This window comes from Peromyscus maniculatus, chromosome 4, assembly GCF_049852395.1.
Source record: "Peromyscus maniculatus bairdii isolate BWxNUB_F1_BW_parent chromosome 4, HU_Pman_BW_mat_3.1, whole genome shotgun sequence".
In the NCBI taxonomy this organism is placed as follows: domain Eukaryota; kingdom Metazoa; phylum Chordata; class Mammalia; order Rodentia; family Cricetidae; genus Peromyscus; species Peromyscus maniculatus.
In genome coordinates this window covers 138547791-138563650 of record NC_134855.1, presented here as the reverse complement: position 1 = coordinate 138563650, position 15860 = coordinate 138547791, and the positions used below count along the sequence as shown (strand labels likewise).

The following is a 15860-nucleotide window of genomic DNA, read 5'->3' as shown; positions in this document are numbered from 1 at the left end:
CAGCGCACCTGATGGGAATGATGTTGGAGAACAGGAGCAGGAAGCGGATGATCTGTAGGTACCAACGGCCAGCGAAGTGCTGCAGGGCCACCATGACCAGCGACACCACCACCAGCGCACCGAACAGGATCTTGGTGAGGCAGTTCACCTCCAGGTCAAACAGGCCGATCTGGGGACAAAGCACAGGGTGCAGAGGATCGGGGTGCAGCCCACAGCCTGGATGGAAAACGGGTTTCGACACCTGTACCCCGGCCCGCACCCAGTGAGGCCCCCGGCCCGCACCCAGTGAGGCCCCCGGCCCGCACCCAGTGAGGCGTGTGATATTAGAAGGTGCGGCCCTTCTGGCGGAGGTCTAAGAATGAGACCTCAGGGCCCCGAGACCTCATCATTGGTGTCTCTTCTGACTTTAGATTTAGACTCAGAAACCCAAACAAAGCAAGTGGCCACGTGCCGGGCTGACCTCCACACTGCACGGCCTCTACCATGCTGCACTGGGGCCCTGCCTCAGTCCTACACTCACAGTCCCATCCCACACCCCACAAGTCCAGGCCTACACAGCTGGGGGGCTGACTTCCATGAGCAGTACAGACAATGCCATCATCTTAACAGCTGCGTACTTGGGGCCGGGTCTAACTCAGTGGCAGAGTGCTGGCCCAGCATGCACAACACCTAGGGTTCCAGCCAAGCTAAACCAAACTTCAGTGTTTTCACGTGTCTCAAAATGCAATGAGGACACCAAATCCATCATGTCCCAGAAAAAGGCTCCAACTTCAAGTTAGCAACAGTGTAAGGAAAAGGTCAGTGTTGGGGTGACCTTGACTCAAGTCTGGGAAACAACATCCACTCGTGCTACTGATGTGGTAAACCTCTTCACAATGTTCTGTTTACTGTTTTATAAACAGAATCTTGCCTCTTGTAGCGCAGGCTGGCCTTGAACTCTCTGTAGCCAAGGATAGCCCTAAGCTCCCAATCTGCCTGTCTCTGCCTTGGGAATGCTGGGGTGCTGGGTATGTGGCACCACACCCAGCCTGCGACATTCTGACTGAAAAGATGGAGATGGAGGGGGCTGGGAGGGTCACGGTGTGCGGGAAGGGGACGAGGTGGGACGCTGATGGGACCTATGTCTGCTCTGGCTACACATGCACACTCGGAGGCACACACGCACGCGTACACTCGCTCTCTCCTCTGACAATCAGCTAGTGCAAGGCAGATTTAGAACCCAGTCCCTCATCCCCAGTGCCCATCAACATGGATCAACATGTGCTAGAGTCTCACATACCTTACTCCTGGGATCAGAAGTATTCATAACACTCCGAAGTTCTCTGCCCGTGTAAAGAACCACACCTACAACAGTGCCTGGAACAAGAACCCAGGTCCAAATGAGCATGGTGGCAGAGAAGGAAGCGAGGAGGAGGAGGGAGGGGAAGAGGGAGGGGAGGAGGGAGGGAATGAGTAGGGAAGGAGGGAGGGGAGGAGGGAGGGGAGGAGGGAGGGAGGAGAGAGGGGAGGATGGAGGGAGGGAAAAAGGAGGGAGGGAGGGAAGGAGGGAGGGAGGGAAAGAGGGAGGGAGGTCTATAAACAAGCCCATCCCGCCAGCTTGAGGACACTTTCCACACCCTGCTCATAGCCAGGGTACAAGATGTCAGGATGAACCATTGAACCAAAGGGGCACTGAGCAGTGGGGTGCCACAAGTCTCGGGCAATGGCTGAACTTCAGCTGGTGCACAGTAAAGACAACCCTAGTCCACAGACACACTGCAGCCTTCACTAGGCACGCAGGCCAGCATGTGTTTCATGCAACAGTGAAATGCAACGTTTCTATGGTTACCTATAGCTCAAGGCTGGCCTACAGAAGCAGCATCCTCTGATGGCGGGTGAGTCATGGGCAGGAGCTTATCTCCTGTGCCACTAGCCTTATAAGCATCCAGAAAAACCCAGAACCTTCCTATGTGCATGGAAACCTAAAGCTGCCTCCCTCTGTCCCTGGCTCGTCCTCTTGCACAACTGCTTTCTGCATGTCGACCTAACCTGGCCCTTTGAAGGAAACTCCTCCTCAGAACTTCCCTCCTCCTCCTCCTCCTCCTCCTCCTCCTCCTCCTCCTCCTCCTCCTCCATCCTCCAGGTACATGAAGCAAAGTCCTCACTCCCTTTATGGTTTATAGAAGAAATGCGAACAGCAAGGTGTATAGAAAAAGATTCAACCGAGTGAACTGTCCAAAGCATTTTCCCTACACTGCCGACCGTTTGAAAGGCTGACACCCCCTGGTGTTGGCCGGAAAGAGGAAGACGGACCTCGCTGCACACACTGGCGGCGAGCCTGGAAAGCGGCACCATCTATTTTGATGGAAACCTAACAGCACGGCCACAGTTAACTCTCCCTTTTCCCATGTGTGAAAAGGATCAATGCAGGGAGCCAGATGATAAGGAGGCCGAGGCCCATCTCCATCAAGGCAAGTGGAGGGTGCCACAATGAAACCGAGCAGAGGAAGGGGGTGTGGGGGGGGTGCACACCTTGTCAGCTGAGGGCACCCAGGTGAAAGGCTAAGATGAGGAGAGGTAGATCCTGCTGGGAAAATCTGAAAATGAACATCACGTTCCCTGCCGGGAAAGGCAAGCTCCTCCCCTCCTCCTTCCCCCTCCCCCTCAGGACCACCGCTGCAAAGAGGTCTAAAGACATCTGTGAGGAGGGCCCACCCGGCAGGCTGCAATGGGACAAAGGCCTGAGTCGAAAGTGCTTGGCCACGCCTGCAATGAGCACACAATGAGGCCCGTAGGCTCGCTCAGCAGATGGCGGAGCAGGAGGGCTCTGCGCATGGCACTCAGCAGATGGCCGGCTCTGGAGAGCGAGGGCACCCCACCCTCAGCCTGTTGCTAGAGCAGGTGGTTGGACAGCGGGACCCCAGCCTGGGCTCAGCTGAGGTAGCCATGTGGTGACTCATCCTCTCCTACACAATGCAGCCCTGCCTGGACCCCTGTGCCCGGGGAGAGGATGGTAAAAATGAGTGGCATCCAAACGGGGACTCCAGCCCAGGCACGTGGGTGTCACCGAAGTGGCCCTAACCACCCAAAGCTTCCACTAGCTTGGCACCAAAGCTCTATTCCAAGAGACTGGAACTCCAGCTTCGTGTTCTGTGTGGCTGCCACCCAGGGAAAAAGGATGTTCAGAAGACCAGTGCTGTGCACTGACCTGGTCCACAGCCTGCGTTCAAAATTCAGAGCTAGTCATCATCTTTTACAGAGTTTTTGTTTCTAAACAAGATCTCATGTAGCTCAGGCAGACCTCAAACTCACTACATAGCTAAGGACGACCTTGAACTCCTCATCTCCTTCCTCTACTTCCCGAGTGCTGGGATTACAGGTGTGCACCACCAAATCTGGTTTTTGTGATGCTAGGAATCAAATCCACGTTTTCCTGCTTGCTAGGCAAGTGCTCTACTGACTGAGCCACATCCCCAGCACGGAGTCCACGGCTCTAGTGCTACAGCTGTCCACACAACCCACTCATGTGAGTGCCCTGCACGTTCCACAGCTGTCCACACAACCCACTCATGTGAGTGCCCTGCACATGCTCCAACCTCTGACCACTTCCTGTGTCCTCGATTTCTCTTCCTGCTCCTTGCAGCCTGCAGTCCGTGATCCTGCCGATCCCCCAGCCCACTCTCCACTCCACTGAGCTCCCAGAAGGGAGTGATCCTGCCGGGTTGCAGGGTTATTTTGTAACCCATTTATTTCACCCAACCAGACACATGCTAAGCCTCCAAAGGGAGCCCCAGGAATATCCACAACAGCCCAGCCTTGCTGCAGTGTCCCACCATGGATCTGGGGTCACAGCACATGAGCCAGACTGTAGACCAGATGGGCATCATCAGTCACGTGGCACAGTGTGTGCCCATGAGTAACTGTGTGCTGGTCATGTGCCAGGACGAGACCACAAACTAGCCCTTTGCTACCCAGTCTGAGAAGCAACCAACTAGAACTCAGGGCCCTGAAGCACACAGGCACCACAGGAGCTGCCCAGCCCCAGAGTCTCCTCAACACCTCCCATTTTCATCACCCAGCAGCATACATTGGATTGTCATGGCAACTGCATCCTCTGAAGATGGATGCTGGCTGAGGCAGCTGGACCTTCAGTGCAACCTGGCAAGCTTTCTTATTTGTTAAAGTTGTGCTGGGTAACAGTGGACTGACCAGCACCGGGAGCTGAATTCTACAAGGAACATATTAAGAGAGTCCCTGTGGACTGGCTGAGGTGAGTGCCACAAGGAAATGGCTTTGTGGTCAATTCTGTGTTCACATTACAGTTAACTGTCTACTGGGTGACACACAGAGAAACTAAAGCTGACTAGAACACAGGAAATGTCCGGTTCATACTTGCTCCAAACACCCGCCTGCCTGCTGAAGGCACAGCAGGCGATACACCAGAGCACAGGATGCCTGCCTGCTCCCTCTTCCCATAGACAGGAAGAACGCAGACCACGTTCTTCCCATGAATGGCTCAAAATCTGTACCACCTACACGATTCCAGTTTGTCTACACTCTTCCCGGGAGATGGCGCTCTAAGGCTGTGTGACCCCAAGCAAGAAGCTTGCCTACTCTGAGATTCAGTTCCTCGGACCATTGAATGTCTTTATTTCATATTGTAAAACCAGAATGAGAGAGAGGTAGCAGAGTTCTGTAAAGTGCTCCACAGTCTCCAACACAACAGAGCGTGGTGTGGAACGGAAGCCTAACAAAGACCTACAGCGAGGTGGGTGAGGCGGCAAGGGGGGTAAGGCACCACACTGCCAACTCTGTCAGCCTGAGCTGACTCCAGGACCACAGGATGAAGAAGACACTGACTCCAGAAGTTTCCCTCTGCCCTCCACACAAGCACCAACGTGGGACGTGTGCTCTTGCAGAGGACCCAATGCACTTCCACCCACATGGTGGCTCACAACCTTCTGTGAGTCCAGGTCCCAGGGAATCTGACGCCCTCTCTGGCCTCATCTAGTAAATGGTTTGAAAAAAAAAAAAAAAAGAAAGAAAGAAACAAAAACGAGTAAGAAAAATAAAAAGACTGACAGAAAAAGGACAGAAGGACAGAAGACCGACGAGGGGAAACAACCCCAGGCAGCCAGTGGTACCAGTCCTTTGTTTTTGTTTTGTTTTGTGTTTCTGAGACAAGGTCTCTCTGCATAACCCTGGCTGTAGACCAGGCTGGCCTAGAACTCACAGAGATCCCCCTGCCTCTGCCTCCAGTGCTGGAATGAATGACCTGTCCCATCAAGTCCAGCCTTGTTTTTGTTTATTTTTAAAGGCAGGGCCTCACTGTAGCCCAGGCTAGGCCAGAACTGATGGCCCTCCTGCCATGGCCTCCGAGAGCTGAGGGTGTGAAGGATGAAAAGAGACCTTTGGGGCTGCAGTGGTGACCAGTGGCAGGCTGCAGCTCTTGCAGAGGACCTAAGTTCTGTTCCCAGCACCCCCGTAACTCTAGTCCCAGGGCATTGACCCTCTTTGGGCCTTCAAAGGCACCTGCTCACATATTCACATAAATAAAAATTGAAAAGAGAAGAGAATCTTACTTTTCAGTTCAATCATCAAAGCATAAAAAAGTCTCATGATCACAAATATCCACCAATGGCCTAAAAGCAAAGAGCAAGGGGGGGCTGCAGAGCTGGGGGGCTGGGCGGGCAGGCTGGGCACGGGCTGCTGCATGCTCTGTGAAGCAGAGGGCACCCAGGCCCCAGGCACGTGGCCAGGCCCCGGAGGTCAGGGCCAACCTCTCCCGTCAGGGAAACTGAGGGCCTTGTAGACGCTGGTGCAAATGCAAACCACCACAAGACGATGGCAAAGGAAAGAGATGCCTGTCCCCAGAGGGGCTCCTCTCTGCATCCTGCTCCGAGCCCGCCACAGGTGTGCTCACAGAATCCCCACCTGTCTCTATGCTACAGGAGCCACGAGAAACATCAAGCTAGGGAAATGGGTGAGGGGCGATGAGAAGGGGAACACGGAGTCCTTCGCCTGGGATTATAACGCAACATAATTAGACACTGTCCACCGCGCCACATTGTAGCTCTGCACACAACGTTGCCTTCTTCCACAAGACGAGGACCTGAGGTCTAGTGCGCACTGTGCTTCTGACCCACTGTGTGCCCTCACTTCTGAGCTCAGATCCCTCCCTTGCAGATATGATGACTGCAGTCTGGGTGCAGCCAAGAGCAGGTGACACCCAGAAGCACCCAACACCCGGCATCATAAATCCCTGCTGCTGTGGTCCAGCCTCAGCTCACTCTGAGCTCAGAGTCACCCCAGTAATCAATATCAAAGCCACGATTCCCATCTCCCTCTGGTGTTTTCCATAGAGACCCAGCCTTGCTGGTACTCTCCTGCCTCTGTCCCTGCAAAGAGAACAGTCCCCACAGACATGGCTTCCAACCAGAACATCCACACCACTTCAATTTCTGATACTTCGACAAGCCAACTGAAGTGGCGAGTGTAGGCCATTTCCAGTGTAGATGCTGCAGAAGGCCCATGGTCCACAAGTGTCTGCAAGTGTCCGAGCCATAATCAGATGTCAGCTTAGGTACCCAAAGGTGCTGGAGCAATGGGAACCTCATTTGACCTAAAGTTCATTTCCCAGCTGAGGGGTGATGATTCTAATTATGGAAGGACTGGCTTCCCTGTTCAAACTGCTCTCATATTCCTTGGCCAGGGCTTACCTGATGCTATGACGGTGCCGGCCCACAGCGTGTTCTCGATGCTCAGACTCTCGCTGATTGGAGGGTCACTGTCTTCCTGAAAAGACCAAACACACACACACACACACACACACCGACAGTTATCACTCACTTGCCACAGGGATGAGGCTCAGGACCCCGAAGATACCAAAGTCTGACGATGTTAAAATCCTTTCTACAAAATGGCAGGTTTGGGTTGGGGCTGTTGGGGGTGGTAGAGGCTTACCAGACATACCCAAGGCCCTGGGTTCCGCACTCACTGGTTCATATACACATACAATTAAATGGCAGATTTGCCTTGCACAGTGGCCTGCAGGTTTGTAATCTCTTAAGCACTTAAGGGGCTGAGGCAGGAGGACTATAAGTTCAAGGCTACCCTGTACTACCTAAAAAGACCTTGCCTCAAAAACCAAAAAAGAAAATGCAAGATTTTGTGATTGGGGTTATGGTTCAGTGGTATAGTACTTGCTGAACATTCAGGAAGAACTGGGTTTGATTCCCAGCACCAGAAAATGGCAGGTTTTTGCATGGAACTAACACACATTGGTTTGTGCACTTTAAAACTGATTCTTACCAGGGTGGTTGTGTGCCTTTTATCTCACACCCTGAAGGCAGAAACAGGTGGATCTCTTTGAGTTTGAGGTCACCCTGGTCTATATAGCAAGTTCTGGGCCAGCCAAGGCTACATGGTGAGACCCTGTCTCAATAAAAAATTTTTAAAAAGGAGAACACAGGCCATTTGACTTCTGCTCCATATGTCAATTTTGATCTTACATTCTAAAATAACAAATTCAATTCTACTTTCTGTTATGAAAGATCTGAAAACACCTTAAATTCAAAGCTGGCACACAGAGCCTGATTTCTTTGTGGCTTGGTTTATCTGTTTTGACAGGCTGGCCATGAACTCACAGCAGTCCTCCTGCCTCAGTCTCCTGAGTACTGGGGTTATAGGGATGTGCTGACACACCCTGCTGGCATAGCGGATCTTCAGGACAGAAGGGGACCCTGTGATTGTGTTGACGTCAGAACTAAGGCAGATGACACATGTGCTGCTCTAGAACTCAGCTCAGAGCTGGGAGAACATTTCATCTGTCAGCCCTCACGCGGGGCTTTGGTAAGGAACCTCAGACACACACAGAGCACTGTGCAGCCCTGGGCACCATCATGGCCACACACGCTCAAGACTGGACTCAGGTCCACTCACCCTGGTGAAGGTCCCCAGGAAGTTGTGAATGTCGATGTTGGGTTCTTCGGCATACACGTAAGACCGAATCTGCAGGAGGTCCTGTTCCAGAAGGAAAACACCCAGTTAAAAACAGGAGTCTGGAACCAAGATTTCAAAAGCAAACATATTGTATTTCCCAAACTATAGAGCAACAGAAGGGAGAAAAGCCTCCCTTCAGCTGGTGTGGGTGTTGCCGTGTACAAGCCCCACGGTTCCGTGTGCAGACACCTGCTAACGTCATCCACCAGGCACGAGTTACATTGCAGAGAACAGCCAGGGCGACAGCCCAGGCTGACTCACCCCAACCTGCATGGCATCTCAGCCCAACGCCAACAGTTGTCCCATTTAACAAGACGATATACTAAATATCTCCTGTGTGAGGCCCTGGGAGGAGCAGGAAAGGAAATTCAGAGAGCCTTGTGTCCCTTAGGATGGCGATCAAAAACAGACAGGTGCCAGCAAGGATGCAGAGACTGGACGAGTCCATAAGCATGAAAAACAGCACAGCCTGTGTGGAGCACAGCTTCTTCCTCAAGGAATTCCACAGGCAATTACCACAGCCTTCCGGAACTCCATTTCTGGGTGTACAACCAAAAGAATCAAAGGCAGGCACTCAAGGAGATCTGTATTCATCCCTGAGCAACCCAAACATCCATCACGGAGGAATGGGTAAATAAAACATTACACATTCTCTCTGTAGAACGTTACTCAGCTCCAAAAAAGGAAGCAGTCCCGCCACAGGCTACAGACAGGTGAACCTTACGAAGATTGTGTCAAGCAAGACAAACCAGTCACGTACACACAAGACAACCATGATTCCCGTTACACAGTGTCCCTAGAGTACTCAGACTGAAAGCAGTGGCTGCCAGAGGCTGGGGAGGGAGACTGATGGAGACTTCTGAGGAGGGGATGCTAATCACATTTCCGCAATAATGAGAACGAATCTCATGTCCCCCTTTTTTCTTTTTTATTAATTTTTTTCATTTATTTTACATACCGACCACAGTTTCCCCTCCCTCCCTCCCTAATGTCCCTTTATACGGACTGAGAAGGTACATTTTAAAGGGCGTACACCACATGTGTGCATGCCCAAAGGGGTCAGAAGTGTGTGTCTGACCCCTGAAGGAGTTGATTCTTTCCTCCTCAGGCCCTAGGGATGGCCATAGCAAGCACCTCTACCCACTGAGGCTCTCAGCTCGTCTCAAGCTTTCGCTGCTGAGTAACAGGATCTGCTCCGAGAGCTCAAGTTCCCGGCCCTGGTCACACTCAGCACCCTCCACTGGTGACTCTCGGAGCCTCGCCTGCTTGGCCGGCAAGCGTGTCTGTAGCAGCTATGGTCTTAGCTGGCACACGGCGCACGACCGAACCCCAGCTCCTTCAGAGAGCCATCACTGACGGCTGGCCTCCCTCCTTACCTGCGAGGAGGCCCAGCCCCACCACTGCAGCTCCGAGGGCTGCGTGTGAAAAAAGATGTGGAAAGGGCTGTGTCCCACACCTGCTTCCCAGTGGAGGCCACCACCTCTCCCGGGACCAGAGACCCCTGAGCTGTCACAAGCGGTCCCTTGAACGCGTTCATCTACTGTGGCTTCCCCTCTCCTCCCTCTCCTCACCCTCTGACTTTTTACACTTTATATTCTCCTCTGTTGAGGGTGTACACATGTGCCAGGCACACACATGGAGGTTAGAGGGCAGTTCTCTCCTCCCACCATGTGGGTCCCCGAGACTGAACTCAGGTTTTCAGGCTTGGCAGCAAGTGCCTCTACAGTCTCACTGGCCCTGACTTCCTCATTTCAACAAAAACCTTTAAAACCAGACTAAGATGCTGAGACCTCCCCCAGAGAGCCAGGCTAAGGCCGCCAGGTCGTCCAGGGCCAGTCAAGCTACGGTGGTTGTATTGCCTAAAAATCGTCGCTTCTGCCAGTAGTTGCTCTGAAGAAACCCAGCCTGACCTCCTAGAGATACTATTTTAATTTTTCTGTCTTCACAGAGCTGGGGACCGGATCTGGGGCATTATGTATGTATGCTCGAGCACTCGGCTCAGGGCTACCCTGCTCTCGTCCCTTGGAAAGCCTCTTCCTATCCCCCCCATCCCCAACCACCACCACCTGCTATTCCAAGGGAACACAGAATAGTTTATAGGGGAAAGGGAAGCAAGGGCTCTCTTACTAAATAAACCTCATTTATTTGCTTAGGTATTTAGAGACAGGACCTCATGTAGCCCAGGTTGACCGTCAGCTCACTGTTTAGGCCAAAGATGACCTTGAACTCCTGATCTTCTGGTCTCTACCTCCTGGGTGATGATATTAAGGTATGTGCCACCATGTCTAGCCTCTGTGGTGCTGAGGATCAACCCAGGGCTTCATGCATGCCAGGCGAGCAGTCTAGCAAGCACAATCCCAGCCCAATAAACCTTACCTCAAAACAAGGATGCACCCGGGACAGACAGCAGTGAAGGAGCGCTCACCTGGCACACATGAGACCCCAGGTTCAACCGAGATACAGACAAAAAACCAGCAGGGCAGTGGTGGCGCACGCCTTCAACCCCAATTCTAGAGTTAGAGGCAGGTGGACCTCTGTGAGTTCGAGGCCAGCCTGATCTACAGAGCAAGATCCAGGACAGCCAGTGCTACACAATGAAACTGTCTCAATAAACAAAACAAACAAACAAACAAAAACCAACTAGACAGAGCTGCCTAGAATGTTTAGGGCCCTGAGTTCAATCAATAATACACCACACACACACACACACAAACACACACACACACACACACACACACACACACACACACACACACGCTCATGTGCACCTACACATGTTAAGGAAATGGATGCCTTGTGACAGTTCTGTAAGATGATCATTTTTTTTTTTTTTTTTTTTTTTTTTTTTTTTTTTTTTGGATTTTCGAGACAGGGTTTCTCTGTGTAGCTTTGCGCCTTTCCTGGAGCTCACTTGGTAGCCCAGGCTGGCCTCGAACTCACAGAGATCCGCCTGGCTCTGCCTCCCGAGTGCTGGGATTAAAGGCGTGCGCCACCACCGCCCGGCTTTTTTTTTTTTTTTTTTTTTTTTTTTTTTTTTTTTTTTTTTTTTTTTGTTTGTTTTGTTTTGTTTTGTTTTTTCGAGACAGGGTTTCCCTGTGTAGCTTTGTGCCTTTCCTGAAACTCACTTGGTAGCCCAGGTTGGCCTCGAACTCACAGAGATCCGCCTGCCTCTGCCTCCCAAGTGCTGGGATAAGATGATCATTTTTAATGCTCTTAGAGGACAATGTGAGTGATTTGAGACTGTCATCCCAGCATTTAGGAGCCAAAGGCAGCAAGGTCAAGAGTTTGAGGCTGGCCTGGGCTACAAATTACAATCCTACCTCAAAACAGCAAAAAAGTAAACAAATAGCTCCACAATCAATCAGGCCATCAAGCAGACTGGGGCTGCAAACAGCAGCTGGAGAGGCCTGGTAGCTAGTGCAGGCCACCGGCCCCCTCAGGCAGGGCCTGCACCACCGGGGAGGCGCCGAGCATCCCAGTACTGATAAGAAGAGCCACCAGAGATTTCCCTACACACAGAACCAGAGTGGCGGGGAAGGTCTGGTCCTGTCTCCGGAAACCATCACCAGCCATCCTAAGTCACACAGCTCTAAGAACAACTGAGAAAGATCTGGAAAGGTGAGCACCTACTCCACAGAATCTCCTCTGGAGAGAAGATGAGATCCGGGACGGAGGCTGAGGATCAGGCCCTCTCTTTCTCCCATGACCTCCCACACAGCTGGATCAGCTTTTCATCAGGAACAGAGTAATGAGCGACCGGGAAGATTTCCCCAGTAGATTCCTTTGACCCCGATGGAATTTTTCACTTCAAGAGAAAAGAACTATAAAAACACAGCTCCTCTTGACCCCTGCAGGCCCAATGGCGCAATGACTGCCTCCCTGGCAGCAGATCCAGCAGCATCTTATCTACTTTAGATGCCCGCCTCCCCCCCCCCCCAGGCCTGGCCCAGACAAGGGCAGAGTGAGTGTCTGTTAGAGCACGAGGCCGCGGAACACTCTGGCACCAAAACTTCCCAATCATTCTAAGGATCGCATTCCTCTCTCTGGGGAAACTCCTACCAGGAAATAAAACACACACCCCAGAAGATAAGAGCAGGGTCCCATTCTTAGATGAACTATCTCACAGGCAGGGCGGTTGCCAGGGCTCCTGGACCACAGCTAGAAACGCGCTCTGGAGCTTCTCACTTAGAAACAAACAGAAAAGGACATTTATGACCAGTCGTGAGTGTGAGGGTCATGTTCACCATCACACTGGTGCCACTGAGACACAGCACCTGCACCTGCCCACGCCTCCTCTCCACTCCGAGCCCAGGAAGAGTGGCATTCCACTTAGCCATCCCAGGATGCTTGTGGGAGATCTGGTCTGTGGGCATTTAAATTCTATTTGATGATTTACCACAGTAGGTAACGGCACTTGTGTCCAATCCTGACAACATGAATGTGACCCCCAGGACCCACATGGTGGAAAGTGAGAACTGACTCCCCCAAGTTGTCCTCTGACCTCCCATACATGTGCTGTGGCATACGGGCCTACACATATAGACACACACACACTAAATAAATAAAAATCAAACATAAATTTAGCCAGCTGTTGTGGCAGGCCTCTAGACGGGCTGTCCCGACAGCCACCTGGTACTCCTACTAGGGCATAGCAGGACACACACTAGTCAGTGGCTACCGGAGGGGATCCTGCCTGGAAGTGGGTAGGGAGGGAATGGCAGGTGAGGGTGATCAGAAAATAAGGGATGTAGCTCAATGGTAACACAATTTTCTAGCATTCGAGGCTCCAGGTTCAATCCCCAGTACAAACTAAGGAAATAAAAAGGAAAAAAATCAATACCAGTCAAAACCAAAATCAACACAGGCACCTGTGGACTAGAGAGACACTTACTCACAGAGCCTTTGTGACGGGCCTGCCCCTAAGGAAGAGCATCTCTCATGGAGGGAGGCACAGTAACAATCCAAGGCAGCCACACACTTGAGCCCTAGGGGCCAGCGGTCAGAGGGGCAGCCACTGAGGTCGGAGCAGAGAAGTACGTGTGGCTGAGGATGACGGCAAGGCTGCTGCCTCAGCCACTGTTCTGCTGCTATAAAGCAACTCTCATGAAAAGAAAACATTTACCTGGGCTTGCTGACATCGTCACCATGGCAACAGTAGGGGCAGGCATGGTGTTGGAGCAGTGGCTTGGAGCTGCCATCCCCACCCACGCCCAGTGACACACATTCCCTGACAAGGCCACACCTCCTAATCCTTTTCAAGTAGTTCCTTGTTGACTAAGCATTCAGTACATGAGTCCATGGGGGGCATTTTTATTCAAACCACTACACCTGCAGAACAGGATGATGAGCAGCCTCTAGCAACCTGTGGGTCTCGACAGAGGCTGTGTATCAGATATCCTGCATATCAGATATTTATAATTCATAACAGTAGCAAAATTCCATTTATGAAGTAGCAATGGAAACAATTTTATGGCTGGAGGTCACCACAACATGAGGAACCGTGTTAAAGGGTTAGGAAGGCTGAGACCCACTGCTCTAGATGCTCTTAGCAGAAGGACCACATGTGGGGCCTTCCCTTACAACCTAGGAAACTGGCAACATCACACTCAGAAGCGCTCACTCCTCATGAGGGGGTTGGGGCTGCCTTTGGTACAATCAGGTAAGTGGAACCAACACACTCGAGGTTCTTCAGTTCCCCCACCAGCCTCACTCCACATGCCACAGGTGTCCTGTCCCGTCCCGTCGTAACCCCCCCCCCCCCCCCGCTTCTCCCCAGGGCTGACCTCCAACTCATCTGACTTGTGGACCAGGCTGTGACCTAGCAGACAGCTCTTTCACAGGTCCCCCTGGCCTCCCTGGTCTCCAAGGACAGCTAAGTGTGAGAACCAGGCTGTGACCTAGTGGTCGGCATACAGTTCTTTGAGAAAAGCTACTCACAGCAGCCGTGGGGAGCCTCTGTGTGCAGGCCACCGGCAGCCGAAGCTTCCAGTCTGTCTCTCCATCCAGCTGGTCCGTGCGCAAGAAGCAAGACCCTGCAGAGAGATTTGGACACTGTCTGATTGATGTCTGTAATCCAAGTGTGCTTTCCTCAGCATCTCTGGGCAGTGCCTGCTCTGGTCCTTGAAGAAACGGCCCACCAATGGCCAGTGACTCACAGGGAAAATAAATCTCCACTTCTACCCCCTCCACAAGCTCTGGGTTCAAATCCTCACCCAACCCCTCACTCGTAGGACGTGGGTCAGGCCCTTGACTTGGCCAAGCTGTCGCCTGCCCTTACATGTAAAGAAGAGACATTCCCCCTGCTGGGACAATGCAGCAGGGTGACAATGGGACAGTAGCCTGTGACCAGTCCTAGGCAGGGGATAGGTGTTTCCAGACCCCTTCTGGGGACCACATGGATTTGGACCCAAGGTTTGTCACTCACTGGCTTGGTTCCCTGTGTGCAGGAATGGAGACAGGAAGAGCACCCCTCCAGGGGTGTTACAAGGGCTAAAGAGCTGAGCCATGGGCTCAGGACATGGTTACTGTAAAGAACCATGCCAGGGCCTGATCTTGCTGCAGGGTGACCCCACTAATACAGAACCCCCAAATCCACAATGCTTCATTGATGACTAACTGATTTAGAGACAGAGTCTCAAATATCGCAGATTGGCCTTGAACTCACTATACAGCCAAGGATGACCCTGAACTTCTGACCCTCCTGCCTCCACTTCCTGAGTGCTGGGGTGACAGGTGTGTCTCCATGCCTGGTTTTATGCAGAGCTGGGGGTGGAACCCAGGGCCTTGAGCATGCTGGGCAAGCACTCTACAAACTGAGTCACATCCCTAAAACTTCCTGAAGATATTAACTCCACAAGAAAAACCCTACACAATAAAGCTTTGTCTCAGGCTTCAATCTCAAGTCTGAAACACCATGAGGTCCCATGAGGGACACTGGAGAAGACAGGCTTGCACGTTTTAGGAACATAACATATACCGTAACGTGCCATAAGCTCTGTGGCAGTGGATCAGACAGAAAGTGAGTCCAAGTCACTACACAGTTAGCAAGCACTTCTGAGCACTAGGGCTGGGAAGACCCAAGTTCAGATCCCCAGAACCCACTTAGAACGGGATGTGGTAGGGCAGTTTGTTATCCCAGCCTTCTTCCTTCAAGAATGGAGGCTGAGGCAGGAGAATTCCCGGGAGTTCAAAAACCTTCCAAGCACTGAGGCAGAGAATAGATAATCATATAGGTTTTGTGTGTGATTGTTTTTTTGTTTGTTTGTTTGTTTTTTTTTTTTTTTTTTTTTTTTTGCTTTTTTTTAAGTAAGGTCTCACTATGGAGTCCAGGCTGGCCTCCAACTCCATGCAATCCTCCTGCCTCGGTCTCCTGAGTGCTGGGATTACAGGCATGAATCGGCATGCCCAGCTTCACTGTGCTGCTTTCTCTTAAATGTTATTACTTCTATTTCCTTGTTTTGTGCTGTGGGGAGGGTGTCACTCATACCCGCGCAGGCATGTGTGGAGGTCGGAGGACAATCTGCAGGAGGTGGTTCTCTCCTTCCACCTACCCACAGAGCTATGTCACCAGCCCAATTTTCTATGTCCTGGTATTTCACTGGTTTGGGTTCTCCGTAGCCCCGCACTGACCTGGGAACTTGTTAGGTATGACTCTTCAGACACTGGAGCAATCTCTGTCATTTGCCAGTTACCTACGATCTGGATGTTCAGTGGGTTTCTTACTTGACGTTTACTTCCATTTTTGTTTATGTTGTTACTCTTTCTTTCTCCTGGACAATACTTGATAATCATTCTTATTGTATATAGCTTTGTATTAAGTTAGACAAAAAAAAGCAAGTGTTGTGCAAATTCATCCGTTCAACCAATGACCTTTGGGCTAT

General features: G+C 51.6%; 1 protein-coding gene across 9 annotated transcripts in view; it reads right to left on the bottom strand.

Annotated features, from left to right (window-relative positions):
* The window catches only part of Atp9a (ATPase phospholipid transporting 9A (putative)), a 110445-nt gene that overhangs the window by 47449 nt on the left and 47136 nt on the right, over positions 1-15860 (bottom strand). For all 9 annotated transcript variants that reach the window (XM_042276866.2, XM_076571103.1, XM_076571101.1 and 6 more), the window contains exons 7-11: positions 13918-14012; positions 7921-8001; positions 6699-6774; positions 1280-1356; positions 9-169 (exon numbers count right to left, since the gene is read on the bottom strand). In XM_042276866.2, the coding sequence (XP_042132800.1) occupies positions 9-169; positions 1280-1356; positions 6699-6774; positions 7921-8001; positions 13918-14012 (490 nt within the window). The remainder of the gene's footprint in view (positions 1-8; positions 170-1279; positions 1357-6698; positions 6775-7920; positions 8002-13917; positions 14013-15860) is intronic.